At 49.1% G+C, this 21,150-nt stretch overlaps 1 protein-coding gene across 7 annotated transcripts in view; it reads left to right on the plus strand.

The window, feature by feature from the left end:
• The window catches only part of FRMD4A (FERM domain containing 4A), a 383,479-nt gene extending 365,519 nt beyond the window's left edge, over positions 1 to 17,960 (plus strand). For 5 of the 7 annotated variants that reach the window (XM_051608133.1, XM_051608143.1, XM_051608117.1 and 2 more), the window contains exons 17-23: positions 2,087 to 2,315; positions 3,476 to 3,532; positions 4,011 to 4,248; positions 4,674 to 4,838; positions 6,655 to 7,514; positions 10,534 to 10,630; positions 14,300 to 17,960. In XM_051608133.1, coding sequence (XP_051464093.1) covers positions 2,087 to 2,315; positions 3,476 to 3,532; positions 4,011 to 4,248; positions 4,674 to 4,838; positions 6,655 to 7,514; positions 10,534 to 10,630; positions 14,300 to 14,402 — 1,749 coding nt within the window. In that variant the 3' untranslated portion in view covers positions 14,403 to 17,960. Of the gene's footprint in view, positions 1 to 2,086; positions 2,316 to 3,475; positions 3,533 to 4,010; positions 4,249 to 4,673; positions 4,839 to 6,654; positions 7,515 to 10,533; positions 10,631 to 12,295; positions 12,368 to 14,299 lie in introns of all 7 variants that reach the window. The other 2 variants (XM_051608125.1, XM_051608108.1) reach the window with 1 other exon arrangement.
• Positions 17,961 to 21,150: the final 3,190 nt, after the last annotated feature.

The following is a 21,150-nucleotide window of genomic DNA, read 5'->3' on the forward strand; positions in this document are numbered from 1 at the left end:
ATTAAGCTTTTCAAAGGGAAGCACGGCTTAGCTGAGTTATTCCTAAAACCCCTGCAGTCTGTTGGCTGCTCAGTTATAACCTGATCTCCAGCTTCCCCAGATCTGCTACGAGGCAGCTTTTGGGGCCAGCGGGTGAGGAATCTCCTTACTCCAGTGGCAGGGTTAGGTGGGGAGAGCATGAAGGTAAAGCAGCTCCTCCCCATTGCAGGCACTCTGCCTTTTGGCATCAGCAATCCAAACATGCTGACTAAGCTTTTCTCTGCCTCCCTTTTCATTTGTCAAACTTTAAGACCATGTTGAAAACCATATATTTCTGTTCTTGAAGACTGATGTTGAGCTGTGTTTATTTGGCTCCCAGTTTGAGAGCATTTAGAGAGGCCAACAATGATTTTCATGTGCTTTTCAGCAAGTGCAAACACTAGAAACATAATTTAAAGCAAAAGGTGAAATACTCCCTTGGTCACATAAATCCAAGACTGATATTACCAACTGTGACAAGGACCTGAAGCAAAACACTTCCATCTGAAGGCAGATGGTAGCCTTCATTTTCTGAGGCTTTATTTATAGTGGTCTCACTGGAAGAAAATAGGCAATTATGGCCAGAAGGAAAATTAATTTTTTTTTTTTTTGAGATATACTGAATGATTTAGAACTGAATCTCTGAAGGTCTGAATGACAGCTTATGTCAAACACTCTGTACATTTATTAGGAGCTTTGTCAGAGCAAGACTTGCAGGGAAGGGTCCTATTGTAATTTTTTGTAATCACCTGTACATGGTCCATAATTCCTGACTCTGGGAAGGATTTTGCCAGAAGGCAATCAACCACGTTCCAGGCCTTAAAACTCCATGATGTCAAATTCACTTTTCATAAGTTGGGCACTAATAGAACTTAAAAACTCTTCAAAGCAAGACAAGATCTGTTAAAAAAATGGGGGGGGGGTGGGTTCAATCTTCAGTAAAGAGAGGGAAATTATAGATTTAAGGCAATGCTGACTCACCACTGACAGCAAAGGGATTTTTTTTTTTAAGCCAGAAGCCCAGAATAAAAACTTCAGAGGATGATTTCAGTCTGATTAATTCCAACAGCATTAGGTCTTGCAAAGTTCACTGCTGCTAAAAAACGAAAGGATGCATAACGGGGATCTCCGTGAAGCTGTGGCTGTCAGTGCTTGCAGTCTGAACTCCCAACATTCACTAGAAGTAACAAAGCTTGGAATTTTTTCCCTAATTTGCAGTGTAATGTATTCCCCTTTCTAGCAGACTAACAGCAAAAAGGCAGCCAGATCCATTGCAGATTAGTGAGTACTTCACAGCTCTTTATCAGCTTCTGCCCTGGTATAAATTGGCCTAAATCCCTTAACTGTGGAGGATAACTAAAAATCAGTAGGTAGCTTCCAGGGTACACCTGGTTGCATTTAAAAACTCAGCTGTGACCCTGCAAGGACTACTGTTGGAAACACTGTTCCTTTTTGGCATACAAAAAGCTTGCTGTTACCTACTGCTTGCTCTGAAATCACCCTCCTGGCTTGTAACTCGAGGAGACCATTTTCTGGTGTAATCAATTACAGCAGCCCCTGATGACTTCAGCTCATACTCTCCCCTGGATTTTGACAGCCATACCCCAGGGAGGAGTTAGCCTATCTTCAGCTTGGTGGGTACCAGGCAAACCTGTCATGAAGGTTAAAGCTGTAGCATAGCACTGATATCAAGTGGGACTCAAATATGGAGATGGGAAGCAGGGAGAAGGAGTGGGTGGGAGACAGGTGTTACCCATAAGATGGATGTAAAAGGATAGATGTGCAGAGCACCATTGAATGAGGCCATATTGAACTGCATGAAAAGCCAAACTGCACAGCAGGGTCAGGGCTGGAGCACTCATGTCCTCCTTGTATGGGTCATCCCTTCCGAGCAGATGAAGGTGAGATGGGTTATGCTCAGGGAGGCCTTGAGATGGAGGGAGCAGCATGATTGTGAATGCTTTGCTGATGGAGAGCCTTGGTTGGAGGCCCCTGGACAGGTTCAGGAGGAACTTCCCCACCAGTGGGTCGGTATGATGGTAGCCAGAATCCTCTTGCCCTTCCCCAGGAGGCAGAGCTGGAGCGCCTGGAGAGGGAGTTTGCCATCCAGTCCCAGATCACAGAGGCCGCCCGGCGCCTGGCGAGCGACCCGAACGTCAGCAAAAAGCTGAAGAAGCAGAGGAAGACATCCTACCTGAACGCGCTGAAGAAGCTGCAGGAGATCGAGAACGCCATCAATGAGTATCGCATCAAGTCTGGAAAGAAGCCAACCCAGAGAGCCTCCCTGATCATCGATGGTGAGTGAGTGAGCGGGGCTCAGTGCCCACGGTGTTGCTGAAGGGTCTGTGGAGGACAAGGAGCAAAATTCTTGCCTTCAATTCACAGCTTAGGGCACAGATTCCTCCTCCCTCCTCTTCCCTCTCCTGTCTGAGGGCTCCACGGATGCTGGCAGTCGAGCTGTCCTCTGCTGTGCCGTGCATTAGGGACGTGCTGGTTCATGGCACAAGAACCAGTGTCACGCTGTAGATGACAAGGGTGTCAGGGAAGCAGACTGTGACTCCTTTGTTCACCTATAAAAATCGCTGTTAACGTCTCCTCTGGAGCGGTGCTGGACAAATGTAATTAATGTTAGCAGATTGGGGTGAGCTCTCGAGCTGAAAAGCATCTGTAAAATCAGAGTGGTAGCTGTGTCATTGCTGTGTTCAAATGCTTTTTTTTTTCTTTCTATTTTTTTAAATGTAATTCTCAGGGCACTTTATGGTTTACTGGGTTGTTGATTGGTTTTTCATGAAGTCCATTAACTTTATACTGTGGTTGTTTCTTCCTTGCTGATTTTGCCCTTTCCCTTTTGACTTGCAGAGCTTTTCTCTGTGCCTTTGTAGCGGGAACTGAGATTAGAGCTGCTGTATTAGTGACCTGGGTACCAAGTTGCACAGCAGACAGGGGTAACAGACAGCCATGAGGAACCAGGATGGGGGAGGCAGCTCAAACATGTGCACACCAAGAACGTGAGAGCTTCTGTTGCTACAGAGGATGTTCAGAACACTGAACAAAGTGGTACCTAATGTGGGTCTTGAGTTAGCAACAGCATGATCGTTTTAGGAAGGCAGAGATCAAACCCAGGGTCCTGAAGGCCTGAGATAGAGATCTCACTAATGGCACTGAGCCATTTTGCATCCTCTGGGAATCTCAGCTCTCTGTTGTGACTCAGTCTTAATCCCCATTAATGGAAAAGACTTAGCAGCTCCTTGAAAGGCAGCCTGCTAGTGAGAGACCTGGCCTGCAGCTCTGCCCTCCCAGACTGAGTGGGCTGAGTCAGTTGTTTATAGGAATCTTCTTGCCTCATGGCTACGCGAGGAGGAAGACGTGGGTGATGGAAGAAGAACACTGTGCAATTCAGCATTTAGTCACTGCCACTCTCAGGACCATCTGACCATCTTTATTTTCTTCCCCTCAGAAGGAAACATTGCCAGTGAAGACAGCTCCCTCTCAGATGCCCTTGTTCTCGAGGATGGTATGTTGGTTTCTCTATGTTCTAGGGAGCAGGAAGGAAACTGGGAGGGATGTGTGAACTCCAGATGGACACTTTAAATGGAGGAACTGTTCTGTGTAATAATTGACCCAAACTTTCCAGTACCAAAACCACTTGGTTTCCCCTGACTCCGCCTTGTAGTCAGTCATCAGGCCTGGAGCAGTGAGTATTGCCATGGCTGCTGCTCTGAAAAGACAGTCCCAGAATGCCCCTTTATTTTCTTTCAAGGTTTCCATTGTTTTAACACATCATACACTCTCACTGGGCATTCCCTCTCCTTCCCCCGTGGGAATGTCAGCCAGTACACTTCTGAAAGTCAGGTCTTCAAGTTGCTTCTGAACACAACCAGGACAAGCGGGGTAAGGGAGGAGCCTCTGGAGGTGTGATGGTGTCCTCTGGGGTTGTGCTGCCATGGGAGGTGTCAGACAGCCAACCAACCTCTCTTCCCTTCTCTTCACAGAGGATTCTCAGGTCACCAGCACAATATCCCCTCTGCAGTCCCCACACAAAGGACTCCCTCCCCGGCCACCCTTGCACAACAGGCCTCCTCCCCCGCAGTCCCTGGAAGGCCTCCGCCAGCTGCATTACCACCGCAACGACTACGACAAGTCCCCCATCAAGCCCAAGATGTGGAGCGAGTCATCCTTGGATGAACCCTATGAGAAGGTCAAGAAACGCTCCTCACATAGTCATTCCAGGTGAGCCAGCAATCTTGAAGCACCATCACAGAGGTATCCTTTGCTTTCAGGAGGGACATGTGTGCGCCCTTTCAAAATGTACAAAGCTGTCCCTCGCCAGAAGGAGGCTTCTAGATGTTTTGGCCAGTAGGCACGTCATAAAAGTAGGCTGCAGCCACGTGTCTGCTGCTTGGTATCTCGATGCTATTTAAAAACATGTAGGAAGGAAGGATAGTAGTTCATCTGAGGGCTTTTGACAGGGCTTGGCCTTGACCTCCAGCTACTGCAGAAGCACAGGCTCTGGGACGCAGCTCAAATCAGCAGCTGACCCAGCTCCCGCTCACCCCCACGCGATCACAGGCATATGCCTGAGATCTGGAAAGAGGCGTGGGAGCCCCCTCCCCAAATTCCTGTCCAGAAATTGAAGCAGGTTGTTTGCTCCGCAGCAGTCACAAGAGGTTCCCCAGCACCGGGAGCTGTGCCGAGGCGGGAGGGAGCAGCTCACTGCAGAACAGCCCCATCCGGAGCCTTCCCCACTGGAATTCCCAGTCCAGCATGCCATCGACGCCGGATCTACGGGTACGCAGTCCGCACTACGTCCACTCCACGCGGTAAGTCCTCCTGGCTCCACAACAGTCTCGCCTTGCTTACCCTGACATAAATATCCGTCTCCTTCCCCCAGGATATGAATTAATCCCCAGTTCAGGAAGGACACAAACCAGTCCTTTTCAGATCAGAGGCTTAAGTACTGTTGCCAGTAGGAAATCTCTCCCAAGCTGAGATCCTGAAGTTACTTCAGATAAATGTTATTCTGCCCCTCATTCCCCCTCAAAGTAATCAAGCTTTTCTTCTGCTGGGACCTTTCATCTCAGGGACTGTCTGTAGGTGCTACAAACCCCACACCACTTGTAGAAGGGATGTGGTGCTATTGCTAAATTTCTGCAGTAAATTCCTCCACAGATCCAGCTGGAGATAACATGTTGTTTCCTGTCTGATACAAAGTGTTGGGTAGTGTTCATTCTTTCTCATAGGTAAAATGTTTGCACGTGTGGGATCTTCTGCAGAGAGAGCCTGTATAAAACAATCCACCTGAGGATCCAGGTGGCAGTGGAATAAGCCCAGGGTTGACAAAGGAAAGAGCTGAAGCGTGTAAGGGAGGTGATTTGATGTGCATGGCCCAATTTTACTCCAGTTTTCAGCAGCACTTCTACAAACTGTTCAGCTTCATTGCTTTTTTGCTCTTGTGGGAAACTCATGGACACTGCAGGAAGCAGAGCTGAGCCAAAGCTGTGTGCTGTTAGGTATCCTGCCCTAAGGGGTAATGCTAACATCATTTAGCTCGACATAAATCAAGAGTCATGCCAACACATTAGGCTCAGGCAGAGACAATACAAGGCATTAAGGCCCTGGGTTAAGTTTGTTACAAGTTTTTGGCTGAGAGTATCTCTCTAGAGCATGATTTTTGTTAACACTGGGGCAGAGCTGCGTGAGAAATGAGCCTGGCACAGAAAGAGAAGTGGCCTTGACCGGGTAGGGGCCATTTGGGTGTTTGAAACAGCTATTGCTCCATCTGTGCCTCATTCATGAGCTGCATGCCCTGGCCTTGGCCACCTGTCAGGCGGGTGTGTGACTCATTGTGGGGTGTTCCTGCCTCTTGTATGGATGGCTGGAACTCTCCAAACAGCTGAGGTGAATAGAGACCACCCAGAGCTGCCTGGGAATCAAGCCTGGTAAACTTCCAATTCAGGGTGGTTGCCTGAAGGGCTATCTGTCACCTGCTGACAGTTCTACACATGCTACCCACTGCTGGGCCCTGGTAAAACCTAGCTGCTTCACAAAGGTGACTTTTTCAACAGCCAGTGGAGAAATCACTGTATTCTGGACTAAGTATGGACAGTCTGTCTGTCTCACACCAAATGGATTGTACCTGTGCAGGGCATTCTTAGGCCACTTCCAAGGGAATCCCACCACCTTTGAGGCTAAGGTCTCGGGATTTGCAGACCTGGAGCAAGGTGAACCTGATAGCACAGGGATGGTGCTGATTCAAGCAGCTCTGCTACGGGACCACACCAGCAAAGCTGGGCCTTGATCTCCCCAGGTTTTGCCCTTCAGAATGGGTCTTTCCCTGGGTGACAAGCCACAGAGGAATCAGGCTGGACAGGGTTTACATCCTACGTGGTGCTGCAGACTGAATGCCACCACCAAGGAGACTGGAGAGGAGCAGGGTTAGGACCTCCTACTCCCAAACCCTGCAATGGGGAAGCAGGTTGCTGTGCAGCCAGCAGCTCCAGGCAGTGCTGGAGGGGTCCAGGTTTTCAGTGCCCTCGGATTCCCTAGCCTGTGAAGCCGGCCTTGTGTGCAGAAGGGGATGGGGAGAACTTCATCCCATTGACTTACCCACTTGGATTTTTCTCCTGGTATCTGCAGGTCAGTAGACATCAGCCCGACCAGACTGCATAGCTTAGCTCAGCACTTTAGACACCGGAGCTCCAGTTTGGAGTCGCAAGGCAAGCTCCTCGGCTCAGAAAACGAGACAGGGAGCCCTGATTTCTACACTCCAAGGACTCGTAGCAGTAATGGCTCTGACCCCATGGACGACTGCTCTTCCTGCACCAGCCATTCCAGCTCTGAGCACTACTACCCCGCTCAGATGAACCCCAACTACTCCACCTTGGCAGAGGATTCCCCATCAAAAGCCAGGGAGCGGCAAAGGCAGAGGCACAAATCGGCGGGCAACCTGGTCTCTTCCAATTCAGGGAGCATGCCCAACCTGGCTGCAAGGAACGGGACAGGGCACCACCGTGTCTACCTGCACAGCCAGAGCCAACCCTCCTCCCAGTACAGGATCAAAGAGTATCCCCTGTACATCGAGGGCAGCTCCACACCCGTGGTGGTGAGGAGCCTGGAGAACGACCAAGAGGGACACTACAGCGTGAAAGCACAATTCAAAACCTCCAACTCCTACACAGCAGGGGGGATGTTTAAGGAGAACTGGCACGGGGATGAAGTGGACTCAGTCAGGCTTACCCCCTCCCGCTCCCAAATCATAAGGACTCCCTCTCTGGGCAGGGAAGGGCACGAGAAAGGCTCGGGTAGGACTGCGGTGTCGGACGAGCTGCGGCTCTGGTACCAGCGGTCCACGGCCTCCCACAAGGAGCACAGCCGCCTCTCGCACACCAGCTCCACCTCCTCGGACAGCAGCTCCCAGTACAGCACATCTTCTCAAAGCACCTTTGTGGCACACAGCCGGGTCACGAGAATGCCTCAGATGTGTAAAGCAACATCAGGTGAGAGCTGGGCTGGGGAAAAGGGGTGGGAGGGACTGGGGCTTCACGCAACCTAGATGCGTGCCAGGCAGTGCACCCTGGCTGGAGAGCAACACCAGGTGTGTTACCTGCCCTTCACATGCTGCTCATCAAGCCTGTAGACATAAGCTGGGGGTAAGCCTTGTCCAAGACACTCATCAGGTGGGAATTGCTTTCCATGGAAATCACAGAATCAAAGAATTACTGAGGTTGGAAAAGACCTCTGAGATCATCAGGTCCAGTGGTGGGCTCAAATGACAGGGAGGGACCAAAGCCCTGTTGTTGCCAGCTCTTTCCTCAGGGTGCAGTGGGTTTTTTGGGTGATGGCACTAGAAACTGGACATAGAAGGACATTGAGGTGCTGGACAGGGTGCAGAGAAGGGCAACTAGGCTAAGTAGGGGTCTTGAGAATCAGCCTTATGAGGAGAGGCTGAGAGAACTGGGGCTGTTCAGCCTGGAGAAAAGGAGGCTGAGGGGAGACCTCATTGCTCTCTACAACTGCCTGAGAGGTGGTAGTGAGGTGGGTGTTAGCCTCTTCTCTCTGGTGACCAGTGATAGGACAAGACAAAATGGGGTCAAGTTGCACCAGGGGAGGTTCAGATTGGGTATCAGGAAAAATTTATTCACAGAAAGAGCGGTGAGAACCTTCGAACACCTCCCCAGGGAGGTGGTGGGGACATCTTTCATGGAGGCGTTCAAAAAAGGGGTAGACGTGATGTTTTGTATGGTTCAGATGGTTTAGTGGTTAGGGGTAGTAGGGTGGGTGGTTGGACTTGATGATCTTGAAGGTCTTTTCCAACCTTGATGCTTTTATGATTCTATGGAGAAACTGCAAAGGGAGGAGGTCACTCTTAGGAATTGCAGTGAGGGGAGTGATGAAGCAAGCAGAGGCTCAGCACAGACGAGGAGAATGTGTGTCAAACACCACAAGTATGAGAGGAGTGAGGAGCATCCCAGCCCCTCTGCACCCTGCAAAAATGTTTGAGCAATGACATCTTTGTGCACTGTTAGGACTTGGCTTTCCCATGCAGCTCCAGCATATATATGTGCTAATAATGCCCTCAACTTCAGAGTGTTTAACTTTGCAATATCCTTCTTCTGTCGGGTAGAGGGCTTTGCACTCCTCTGTGCTGTTAATATTCAATGGTAAGAAAACAGTGAAATTCATTAAACTGAGGAGGCCACTATGTGTTACAAAACAGTCCGAGGTTAAATATTTACTGGCCATCAGTCACCCCTGGACAAGCCAGTTAGGATAGATCAAGGACTTGGTAAAAACCTGAATCCAGCCCCACACAGATGGGATTGTGGTTAATCAGAATTTGGACTGCATCCATCCCCACCCTTCCACATGCCTCAGACTTGGCATGGCAGTCAACACTGCTCCAGCCTCACTTGCCAGAGGTTCTCATAGCCTTCCTGAGCAGACCACTGCATTGTCAACCCTTGCTGCATGTTGGTCTTCTGACATCTCAGCACCGTGCCTGGTCCATGGTGACCACCATAGACTCAAGTAATGGTTTGAGTTGGAAGGGCCCTCATAGATCATCTAGTTCCAACACCCCTGTATGGGCAGGAACACCTCCCACTAGACCAGGTTGCTTAGAGCCCCATGCAACCCACACTTGAACATTTCCAGGGATGGGGCTTCCACAGCTTCCCTGGGCAGCCTGTTCCAGTGTCTCACCACCCTCACACTAAAGGAAAATCTGTCTTCCCTTCTATTATCAACTGGCATTTCTCTTCCACCCAAGGCAACACAAAATGCTCGAACACTGGGAAGCTTTGCCTTGCTCACCTTTGGAAACCACACTAGTTCAGTTAGATCATCTGGAAAGGGAAACAGTGGGATTGAGGGGAGAGTATGTAAGAACTGCTGTCAGTCTGTTCCACATTCATCTGAGTCTTTTCAATCTGATACCTGGACAGCAGAGTGGTAAGTGTTCTCAGTAATCACAGCTTGTCATGACCAGTTGGCAGCACAGACTGTTCTTGCATTCAGAGTCAGCTCCTAGTTACAGCTGTGGGAGGATCCTGACTTCTGGGGGTTTTTGGTTCCAAGGAGCAGGTTAAAATTTGTTTTTCTCTTCAAAGTGTCATTTGCATCAGCTAAAGAATTTAACAGCACAGAAGGAGATGCCAGGTAGAAATATCCATCATTTTAGCTGATGAGCCCTAGCCTGTAGGTCTGTTGGACGCTGTCTGTCAGAGAGGATTATACTTCTAGGAACGTATTAAATTTGGAGGGTCAACTCTGTGTGCACCTGAGGAGGAGGAAGGATCAGTCAGGTGGATTTCTTGGTTAGACCCTCACTGGGGAAACTCCCCCAGGAACCACTGCTGATGGCACATTATTAGTTCAGTTTGCTGCTCTCTTCACTGAAGCAAGACAAGCCTTCCTCTGGTCCCATAATAGTAGGGTCAGCAAAACCCAGCTTCAGTTTAGTAGAGATGCACAGTGAAAGGTAGTTCAAAGGTGGTTTGAAAAACCTCAGAGCTGACTTCCTCCCTTGCACATGAAGCAGCATACTTGTCCAGGCTCTCTCCAGCACCAGCTCTGGCTCCTAGGCACACAGAGCATCTCCATGGGACCTGGAAGCAGGGGGCTGAGCCTGGCAGGCTGGGCTCCTCCAGTTCAGGTCCCATGGAGATGCACAGCCAGGTCCTGCCAGTCCAGGCAGCAGCAAAACCAATTATCTTTGACAGAGGAATGAGGTGCAGTGCTTCCCAGGCAGGGCTCAGGAGAGCCCAGGCTGTTGCATTCAGCTGAAGGCTGGAGTGAGACAAAGCATTCCTGCAGAGCTGGGGACAGCTCCTGCCCGCGGCACACAGCAACACCACGCACAACCATCCAGGAACAGGATGAGGTCTGACTCCCAAGCTCTGCTTACTCACAGCAGGATGTGTTTCTGCTGGTCTGACCAGCTGATGCTTCTGAACCACCCTGACCCTTGCACCCTCACCTCACCGGTTGTTTTCTTCCACCCCTTGGTTGTTTCAGCTGCCTTACCTCACAGCCAGAGGAGCTCAACGCCGTCGAGCGAACTAGCAGCCACACCGCCGGGCAGTCCCCACCACATCCTCACGTGGCAGACTGGGTGAGTGTCTGTGGGATGGGGTTAGAGAACTCACCTTGTTCCTGCTGGCAAGGTGAACCTCCCTGCACTCCAGCAAAGGGAGAACACGGGTACAGGGAACACTTTTCCAGGTGCTCCATAGCCTACATCCACACAGAGCATCTCCAGCCTCCCACCAGTGCTCCTGTAGCAGTGGGGCTCTAGTTTAGGCTGACCAAGATGCAGCAGTGCCATCTGTGCCCAACAGCTCTGCTCCAAGCAGTGCTGGATCTACAGGGAAAGAAGCCCTGCAGGTTCTTCCTGCTTGGACAGTCTCCTTCCTCCAATTTTTTGTATGTTGAAATAGCTCATCTTTTTTTATAAACCATCACACCAGCTGTCCAGACTAAGGAGATCTTTGTTCTAGAGGCAAGATTAGGTGTCTACCATATTTCTGTGTGCAGCAACCATATTCTTCTGCTGGGTTTTACCTAGCAGTTTGTCTTAATGGCTATTAAGTGTGCATCTTTTTTCAGCTACCACTAACTTAAGGTGCTTCACCAAAGCATGAGAGAGTCATTACCTGCAGGCAGCCATTGCTGACGTGAATGCAGTAATTGCATTGTTTGACACCTCTTTGTGAGGCAGGAAGTTCAAGGAGTAAACAGCCTTTTGCAAGCTCCCATGGGTATCCTCCAGCAATCTCATGTAATTTGGCCTTGCTGCATGAAATAAAGATCATTTCCAGATCCCATCTTAACTCAGCACGTCCCAGATTTTTGTGTCTAAATGAAGTTTGGCGAGATTAGCTAGACAGTTTCAGACTACAGTCCTCCCAGTACCATAGGCCCTAGAGTGGGAAAACAAATACAATCCCGAGTTGTGAATTGAAACCAGTAACTTTAGAAACATTTTGCTGTGCAGCCACTGGAAAATCTCATGCTCTTTAATTTCTCCTGGTCACCTGTGACCAAGTTTGACCTCTGGAATTACTCCAGCAGTGTTAGTGTCTGAGCTTTATAATGCAGATGAGGAGAACCATAACCACAACCCCCTTAGGCCTGCCTTGGATTTTAAATTCCCACATTTGACATCCAGCCTCACATGGTCTTTGCATGTGCTCCCAGCTTTGGAACAGGATAATTTTCCTGGTCCCATTTCACAAAAAGTCAAGGGATCACAAGAGAGGCAAAGTGGCAGCTATCTCTACTGTACACTGAAATTTCCACTATTAAGGGACTGAGTCTAGACTCAAATCTTAGTCTCAGTCTCCATCCCAATCCTAATTCCTCTAAATACCTCCATGATGATGATAAGTAAAACTGATGAGCAGCCAGCTGAGAAACCTGTTTGGAAAATCCCAACTTCTCTTATTTTTCCATTCAAGAAGACTCTGGCTCCCTTTCTCTCAAAGCAAAAATGCATCAAGCCAAATTTTCAGCTGGTGAAAGTGAAGGAGCAGATGAAGTTTGCCATTAGATGCACAACACACACACCCCCAGCAGGACCAGGCTGTGCCCTCCCAGCACAACTCAAAAGATTGACAGTTCTCCCCAACATGTTTTTGTGTCACTAACTTTTTCTCAAGATGATTCATTAACTTGTTTCCCCACTGGATTAATAAGCTCATAACAATGTCTGTGTCACTTCTTTTCTTTAACATTTCCTCTCTCCTCTTTCCTCCTTTTTTTGCTCTCCTTTGTTCAGAGAAGCAACAGACAACTCACCCACTATGGATGAGTCTCAGTCTCCAACCCACCAAAGTACAGATGAATAGAGGTATAGTAAGGGAACGTTTTGTTCTTTCTTCCTTCTGCCTTACAGTCTGCGAACGCAGCGCAAATAACCGGCATCCCGCTGTCCCAGAGGAGCAGCCCTTTTAATTGTGTGCCTGCTTGACAACAAGGCTTCCTTCAGCTCTTAGAAGAACATCTTGAAAGCATCTCAGAGTTCTCTCTGTGCCTTTTCAGCCAGTTTTCAGCTGTGGGGCTTTCCCCTGTGAAAGAGGCCTTGGGGCAGCCTGCTCTGTACCTGTGCAGGGGTTGAACAGGCACAGAGAGCAGGCGGTAGCACCAGGCTTGGGGCTGGGGACATTCCCGAGCAGCGTGGGCAGAGTGCTGCAGGGAGCCTGGGAATGGTGTGGCAGGGAGATGGCCCCGGGTAATTGGGGACCTCGGGAGACCTGGGCTGAGCTCCCAGCAGTGCTCCAGCCACTGAGCACCCCTTTCTCCTCCCTCCCTACTGCAGGGCAGAGCTGTGAAGCAGAGGCTGTTAGCACAGCAGTGAGGTTTCATGGAGCGAGGAGCAGTCCTGGCCTCATGCCTATGGGAAGACAGAGGGGGAAGGGTGGTGGGAACAAAAAAAACCCAACCCTCAGAGTATTTCTATTTTAATTAAACTGCTGTCATGTCTGACACTCTCATTTGAATCCACAACCATTCACAGCTGGCATCTGTCAAGTATTTCAAGCCCAGCTTTCTAGAGATAACCCATAAACCTCCATACTCCAGCACAGAGCTGGGAAACAAAAGGCACTTTAACATGTAGACAGTGATAACCTTGCTCAGGTTCCTCCCAGACACCGGTCTCAAGGAAGCCAGGTGGAAAACAGGATGGAGGAAGCAGGAACTGCTGGACTGCATCAGCTGTGAGATCAGTCCCACAAGGCAAGGAGGGAGCTGAGGAAGGAGCAAGAACCCCACAGTGAACAGAAAGAAAATGCCTCTCCCACTTTTAGCCTCAAAACAGTCGCTAGTTTGGAAACTGGTTAAACAAAGTGTAAGGGAGAGAGATCAGTTCTGAATACTGCTATGCAGATACAGCAGTCACTTTTCAAAATACCAACAAGATTTTGACCTCAGTGTTTTCCTCTGGCAAGGAGCTCTGCAGACTAAGCCTGGATCCAACCCTGATCAGAGCTCTAAGATAAATAGCAAAGAAAATTCCCGTAGTGTGTGTTGTCTGCTGTGTGCAAGCAAACAGAAGAACGTGCAGCAGCAGAAGAAGCAGTAGCTTGTCAAGAGAGGGGTCCCAAGATGAGGACTAGGCTACCTGTGACAAAACATGGTGCTATCCACATTGGCCCTGACACGGTGTCACTGCTCCCTTCTCAGCTCTCTCCTGGAAAGCCACGTAACTCTGGGACTGCCGGGTAGCACACGAGCCTCTGCCAAGAGCAGAAGTGCTACAGGAAAGCACCACTACTCTTCTCCTCCTGTGTTCCCACTGGATAACACAGTCCATGGCCAAGAGGTCTGCTCTGCTGACCTGCTCCTTAGAGAGTATCCTACTGAAATATCTCTACTACTGGGCAGGAAAGTGAGACAGAGCCCCTGAGGCAAGGCAGAGAGCTGCTGCTGTTCCCCAGGAGGGAAGGGGCCACATACAAAGAAAGCAGAGGCAGGTCTTATACCAATAGACCTGGGGTGGGGTGGACACCAAGAGTAAGGTCAGCCACAATCTCTCCCCCTCCAGCAGCTGCTCTGCTCCCTTGCAGTGCATCCTGCCAGGGAACTGCCAGGCAAGAGCAAATTGGGTCAAAGCTTTGCATGCTGAGCCCACCCCAATCATCAGCTTTGGGGGTCCCTGCAGAATGCAGCAGGGTCTGTGAATACCCTGCATTCCTTCCCACCTGTAATACAACGTTATATGACCATGACAGAGCTTTCCAGGAGCCCTTGTTGTCCTAATGAAGTTTCCTTTCTCCTGCAGGACCTACAGTGATAGCTGTTTCCTGGATGCTCCCCTCTATCCAGAATTAGCAGATGTCCAGTGGTATGGACAGGAAAAAGCCAAGCCTGGGACTCTAGTGTGAACCCCTGACCTCAAGTTAATCACATCAATGCCATTCTGAGATCACCTCACTGCCTCTCATTTGCCTTACCCAGATGCACTGTCACCCAGCACCAGCTTCAGCTCTAAGCACTTTCCTCACGATGCAATTCCCGACGACGCTCTCAGGGCGCCAGCCCTGGGACATCCCCTGGGACATTCCCCAACCCCAGCGCCTCCCCTGCCAGGCAGCGGGTGCAGAAGAGCATCCTCATTGTCAGGTGGCAGGTTCAAAATTGGTTTTCCTTTGAAACAATGGAAGCCTTTCCAGGCTTACCTGAAATCCCATTGTTCCATGGCACGTAACAGCAGGAAGATTTCCATGACCTGTGATCTGAAGCCAACAGAGCATTGGTTTTAAGAGGGGGAGTCAAATGGGACAGGGGCTGAGAGATGCATATCATAGCCCTGAAAGTGTTTCTGTTCTGAAACAATGAAATCCCATCACTGCAAAGACGTGTAAGAGTCTGGCCATCAGATCTGCACTGCCAAAGATGGCCACACCAGTGCCAGCAGGACACGTTTGCTCAGCAAGTTCTACCTGCAAGAACATCTCCCAGAACCCGGTGGCAGACACGACCACCTCCCGCAAAACAGCATTTCCTTCTTTGCTTTGAGCCCACCTACATGCAAGTAAAACACCCTGATGTGCTGAGGGCACAAGGGAACTCTGGGCTGGTATCACAGCATCACTGTCTACAAGCTACTTTCAACTGGACACACCAGGTTTACAAAGGCATTACCTAGAGCAGAGGCAAGTACTGGCACAGGCTGCACACCAATACACAGAGGTTGGGGTTGTGCTAGGTTGGTGTTTTTTAACACTCTGACGAAGATAAAAATTGCCAAAAAAAAACCCAAACCAACAAAACAAACCTTTCTCCGACCAGATACAGCCAATACATACTAACCTATTTCTGCACAAAGCGTGAAGTCCAAGGGAAAGCACATCACAACCTGATTGACACCTAAAGCTGCATCACCACACCTGCTCCACTCACCTCCCCTTCCCTCAGCACCAAGTGTAGCAAAGGGCTCGTCCCCCGGCGCAGGGCTGTGCGGGGGAACCGCTCCGTCGGGAAGGGGAACGGCCGCGCAGCCGTCGTCAGGCTGGACAACCCGCAGACCAGGACACATCTTCCCCTCGCGAGAAGCGACCACGAGAAAAGAGAAGCAACTCCACGAGGTGTTGGGCACAAGCAAAGAGCTGCCTGCTGGTACCACGAGGGATCGTCACGGAAGGAGCTGCAAGTTTACACGTCCTTCAGAGCAATGCTTTGTACACATCAAGCCATGGAACTCTCAAAGGCCTCAAAGACACTTTTGTACCCAACAAGTGCACAATCTGGGTGGATGTTGAAGCTGGCACGTCTAGTCTTCGCCGCGGTGCTACGCTGTTTTTATTGCCACTAGATGGGGGGAGGCACCCAACCTTCCCCCGTGTGTGCGTGCAAACGATGAATTTCCTATGGGAAAGGCACTAAAAGAAAACGGCTGGAGGGGGTTACGTTGTGAAAAGCAGAAAACTGAAGTTAGGTTTAGTTGAAGAGAAAAAGCAAGGGCGCGGGTGCGCGCGCCTGTCCCGGGAGTCACAGCAGCGTCTACCAGACAGAGCAGGGCGAAACCTTGGAAATTAAAACACCACGACTTGGGGGACTGCCACACCTTTTGGTATTCAGATTGCTGGAAAACTGCATTCCAGGCTTTAAAAAGAGAATGGGTTCTTCATAATTAGGCTTGGAAAGATGATAGGGTTGCTAAAAATGAAGGCAAGCAGCTCCTGGGAGTACCTTCCTGCCACACGCGCGGGAGGGGTTTGCTCCGGGTCCCTGCCTGTGTCTCTGGCTCACATCACTGGCCAGGCAGGGGGTGGCCTGGCGCAGGTGAGGACAGTGACAGGCAGCAAAGGCTGTTACTTGTCCAGGGAAATCCACAGCAGAGCCAGGAAGGGAATTTTCATGTTCACACATGAAGCATAAATGAAATTATCCCACTGGAAAAAAAAAAAAAAAGCTTAATTTTTTTAGTCCTGGCAAAGGGCTTATGAAGCCAGCCAGGACAGCCTGGTGCTGCTGGACCTCCACCATGGCTCAGCACCAGAGAACAAGCCCCTCTGACAGTAATTGAAGCCTCACAACCAACTGCTGGAAGGACAGCAGTGAGATTGCACACTTTATCTGGATGTGCAAAATGCTGTTTTCACCCTCTGTCTCTGCTTTGGGGTCTTTAACATGGGAATTACTTCAGGCTCCTAATTGGATTTTTAGCTGGATAAGAGATAGCACCGATTAGTGACATTTACTGATAAGATTTGGTAGCTAAAGTGAAAGGATTAAATACAGACCAAATTAAGCAGGAGCAAGTAATTTAGCCCACGGATTTTTAGGGGCTCTAAGCAACTGTCTGTTTTCTTTTTAATTTCCCTGGTAAGTGGTTTGGGGTTGGTTGTTTTTTTTTTTTTTTCTGTGTACCTTCTTTTAATTAAAAAGAATTCAACAACAGCAGCACTATGAGGCCTCTGGGCACTACAGGAAGAAACATGAATTCCTCCAAGACCAGATCTGCAGTTTTGCAGCAAAGGTTAAAAGGTGGCAGCCCTGAAATGAGAGGGGTGGGGGGGGAAATAATAAATAAATGGTTGGCCTGAATTGCAAACAGGCTTGAGTAGAGGGAAAAAAAGCTTTCTAGAAACGGATTGAGTTTTGCTTTGCATTCTGCTTTTCTGTTTTGCAATCAAGGGCACACGTGAGCAGCCAGTCTGGTAGTAAAGACAGATTAAGTAAAACAGGTTTTACTGTTTAGCTCAATTCAATTAAAACACAAATGTACATAAAATGTTAATCATGTGAGATTAACATATTTAAGTATAAGGCGGAGGGGTATATACATAGCTATTATATACAAGCACTTGACTACCAACTTAACCCCCTCCTTCCCTTTTTTATTTTCCAAGGCTCCATCTGACATAAAAGCCACAATTGCATTTTAGTCTCCATGTCTGAGGCTCCCTCTGCTGAGCCAGGAGCACAGGGCCGTGCTGGAAGGCAGGGTTTATTTTTAAATGATATTATATGCAGTCGAGTGTTGAAAATGTTGAAACAGTCCAATTTGTTTTCACTCTGTATTAGTTTTAGTTTCAGGCATAGCCAATCCCCATTCAGGTGCTATCAGATGACCAGTTACTGCTTAGTTAACTAGATGTAAAGTTTTACATATATATTAATGTCAATAGTTTTATTACAAGTTGTGTAAAATGGACTCTTCTAGTTTAAAAAAAAGAAAAGGGAAAAAAAATGAAAAAAAAAAATTAGGTCTCTCTCCTGAAATTGACTTTAGAGCATGGAAAATGATTTGACTGGATTCTGTTCAACTGTAATCAAGGAAAAAAATATGTATGTTGTAGAAAAAGTTGCAGAATTAAAAAAAAAAAAAGATCTGCTTTTAATTTATTCTTTTTGTATTAAGAATTTGTATAGTTACCTTTACATTTTGCAGAACGGTGTTGTCAACACTTCCTTATTAAAGCATTTTCAAAATGAAACCTTGCAGTCCTTTCTGGGGGCAGAGCACAGAGTCCTTCCCATGGCCACCCCTCCACCACCTCTGCCAGACACTGGGTCCAGATGTGCACACAGCTGGCCAGGGCTTCCAGGAGGGAGCCCAACTGCAGGAAACACTGGGTGTGTGTCCCCCCCCAAACAGCCTGTCCTTTTAGAGATCCCTTGGGATTCAGGGCTCACACTGGGCAGATCCCTGCTGGCCCCACGGTGTGTTCTCTCAAGCATCACTCTCGGGGCTCAGGTCTCCTGGGCAACAAAACCACACAACTGACTTCCCACTACAGCAGGAAACCAAGGCACAAAAAGAACACTGACTGAGCTCCATGGGCAGTGGTGACCCTGCAGCTGCACAGCACCTCCAAAATGGTGGGCAGCTTCCAACAGCCACACGCTCCAGTGGCCCCATCCACACTCCCCAGAGCCCAGCTGAGTTGCTTCCTCTTCTTTCCATTTATTCCCACTGTCCAGGGAGTTCCTTTCCACCCAACCACCTCTTGTATCATCCACCCAATGGCACAGGAAGCCATCAGTGACACCAACCTGGTCCCAGAAGGCCACGCCAACCATCACTCAGCAGAACCATCTGGAGAACAATCTTGTGAGTAAATCCCCAGTAAGGTTTGGGATAGGACAAAATGGCAGTGATGAAATTTTTCAGACATCCCCCAACTTTGGGAGTTTGGCTCAGATTTCTTGCCAGTGGCCCTGAGAGTGCTGCAGGCACCTCTCCAAACTCTACCATGCATCAGGAGCAGCTCCCCTCACAGCCTGCTCCAGATCCGATACTGGTGCTGACACCCTTGTGCCATCCCTCCTGGAGGGCACCGTGTCCAGTACTCATCCCCAGGAGCTGGAGTGTTCTCCTGCCCCTGGGAAGTGAAGCCATTTACATCTCAACCAGGCTCATTCTTTGGCCAACACTGGATGTATTAACGGAAATGATAAGGCAGATAGCAGGAGAGGAACCCAGTTCTTCAATCAAACTAAATTGATCCCACATACTTAAGATCCCACCCTAAAAGCCTTTCCAGCCATACAGACAAATCAGGAATTAAAGGTCTCTTAACTACCACTGGGCATGAGAACACCAATGTAAGGCAGATACCACCTACTTGGAGAGAACCACCTGGCACAGCCCCTTCCCCCATCAGACCAAGGAAGGGTCAGGGGCTGCACGAAACAACCAAGGACACTTCAGTCCCCAAAACACTCCAGACATGGCTCCAGCAAATGAATGACTTCATCCTAAGGCTACAAGGCTTTGGATTCAGTGCAGTTATTTCCGCCCAACACAGAATTATCAGAAATAAACATCTGGAGAAGCCCAGAGGGAAAAGTCTAAATGGCTAAATTGAAACATCCCCTCCCCACAAAAGCTGTCAAACCGTGTGACAGCTGCACCACACCCACTCATCCCTGAACTAGACTCAGGTGGGTTCTGAACTCTTTTTTATTATTATTTTTTGCTAAAAGGCATTATTAACTACTCGATCACGGTCTGGTAGCTGTAATTTGGGGCCATCCAGCTGCAACGAGCCTCCAACCAATGATGAAAAGCAGCTGCCGTAACAGTGTCCCCCAGCTTGCAATCCCCTGAGGACCAAAGCTGGCTCTCACGTGCTGGACAGCTGGAAACTCTTACCAGAGATGCCGTGAGAAAGTACTTCCCAGCTCCTCGGTTCCCTGTGCAGCACCATTCCACAAATTGCAGGGGGATAAAGTTCTTCCGTCATGGGATCCATTCAAGCACGGCGGCTGCATTTCAGGGGCTGTCAGCAAGGAGGCACAGTCCTGCAGTTACACTCCTTAAAACCTGATCAGACTGAAACATTCCAACCCCAAACTCACATCCCTACAGGAGACGCGTCCCCACTCAAAGGGGTGCTCAGGGTACCATTAAAACTCAATAATTAGCTCTAAAGCAGGAAGGGAAAATCTATCTAATACCATTACAGATGCCCTAAGGAATCTAGTTCCCTCTAAAGCAGATGTTCCAGTGCTCCTTAAACCATCCCCTGGCTACTCACATGCTGCTCTTCCCAGGGAAATTACAGCTTTTCTTAATGAGGGACAAGATTGTCCTTCAATTATTGAAAGAGTCCAAAACTAGGGTCAGGATGAAGATTTAGGAAATCATCTGGGTGGGGAAAGGGATAAAGTTGCAGTGCTCTGAATGTTTCCTGTTGCAATAATGCCTCCTCCAAAGAGTCACTGCAAAAAAATCACCAGACACCACTGCTAATGAAACTCTTCCGTGCTCTTGACATCTGCCCAACCTCTTCCCACAAATCCCCATCTATTCCCCAAAGGCCCCTCCCCAAGTGCCAATAGGTCTTGTCAGTCTCATTTTTATGACTTCTAAACTGTTTAAGCTCTTGACATTTTCTCTGGGGTCAGACACTCCAGACTGAAAAACTCCTGATTCCGAAGAGCCACTTATAACAAAGCATCTCCAGAAGAACCTGAAGCTCCTCAAGATACTCCTACAAACGCTGCCAGCACAAACACCCCACCATCACATCTCACTGTGCCACAGGTGAGATACCCATATGGTGAATACCCACAGGAGATGGGCAGCTCCTTCAGACAGGGGCACCAGTTCCTGCTCCAGACTTCCACTCAAGGTGAGGATTTGCCAAACCAGCACACTGAATATTTACACATTTCTTCAGGAAGTAGTTCTGCTCACATTCTACCAGGCCTGCCTTCCATCATCATCACTTCCAAGTCCAGAGCCCACAAGTGCCAGAGGTACCAGAAGACCTGCTGCCCCACAGGAGCAGTAGCAGGATACCAAACAACTACCTGTCTGAATCTAAGTCTGGGCAGCCAGGACCAGATCTTTCCCTCTCCACTGACTGCATGGAAAAACCTTCTCCAGAGGCAGAGGAGCAGGCTCTGCATTGGCTCTACTGGATCTGTGGGGGCAGACAGCTGGGAGGTCTGGGCTCTCTCAAACATGGGTAGTTATTAGCAGCCACCAAAATGATCAAGTCTGTTTGGAGCTTCACTGTAAGGCCTCAGAAAGCCTCCCTAAGGAGATACTAATACTGCTGCAGAGGTACTGCTGTGAGAGTTGGAGCACCTCTCCTATGAAGACAGGCTGAGAGTTGGGGCTGTTCAGCCTGGAGAAAAGAAGGCTCCAGGGAGACCTCAAAGCAGCCTTCCAGT

This window comes from Apus apus, chromosome 1 (genome assembly GCF_020740795.1).
Source record: "Apus apus isolate bApuApu2 chromosome 1, bApuApu2.pri.cur, whole genome shotgun sequence".
Classification (NCBI taxonomy): Eukaryota; Metazoa; Chordata; class Aves; order Apodiformes; family Apodidae; genus Apus; species Apus apus.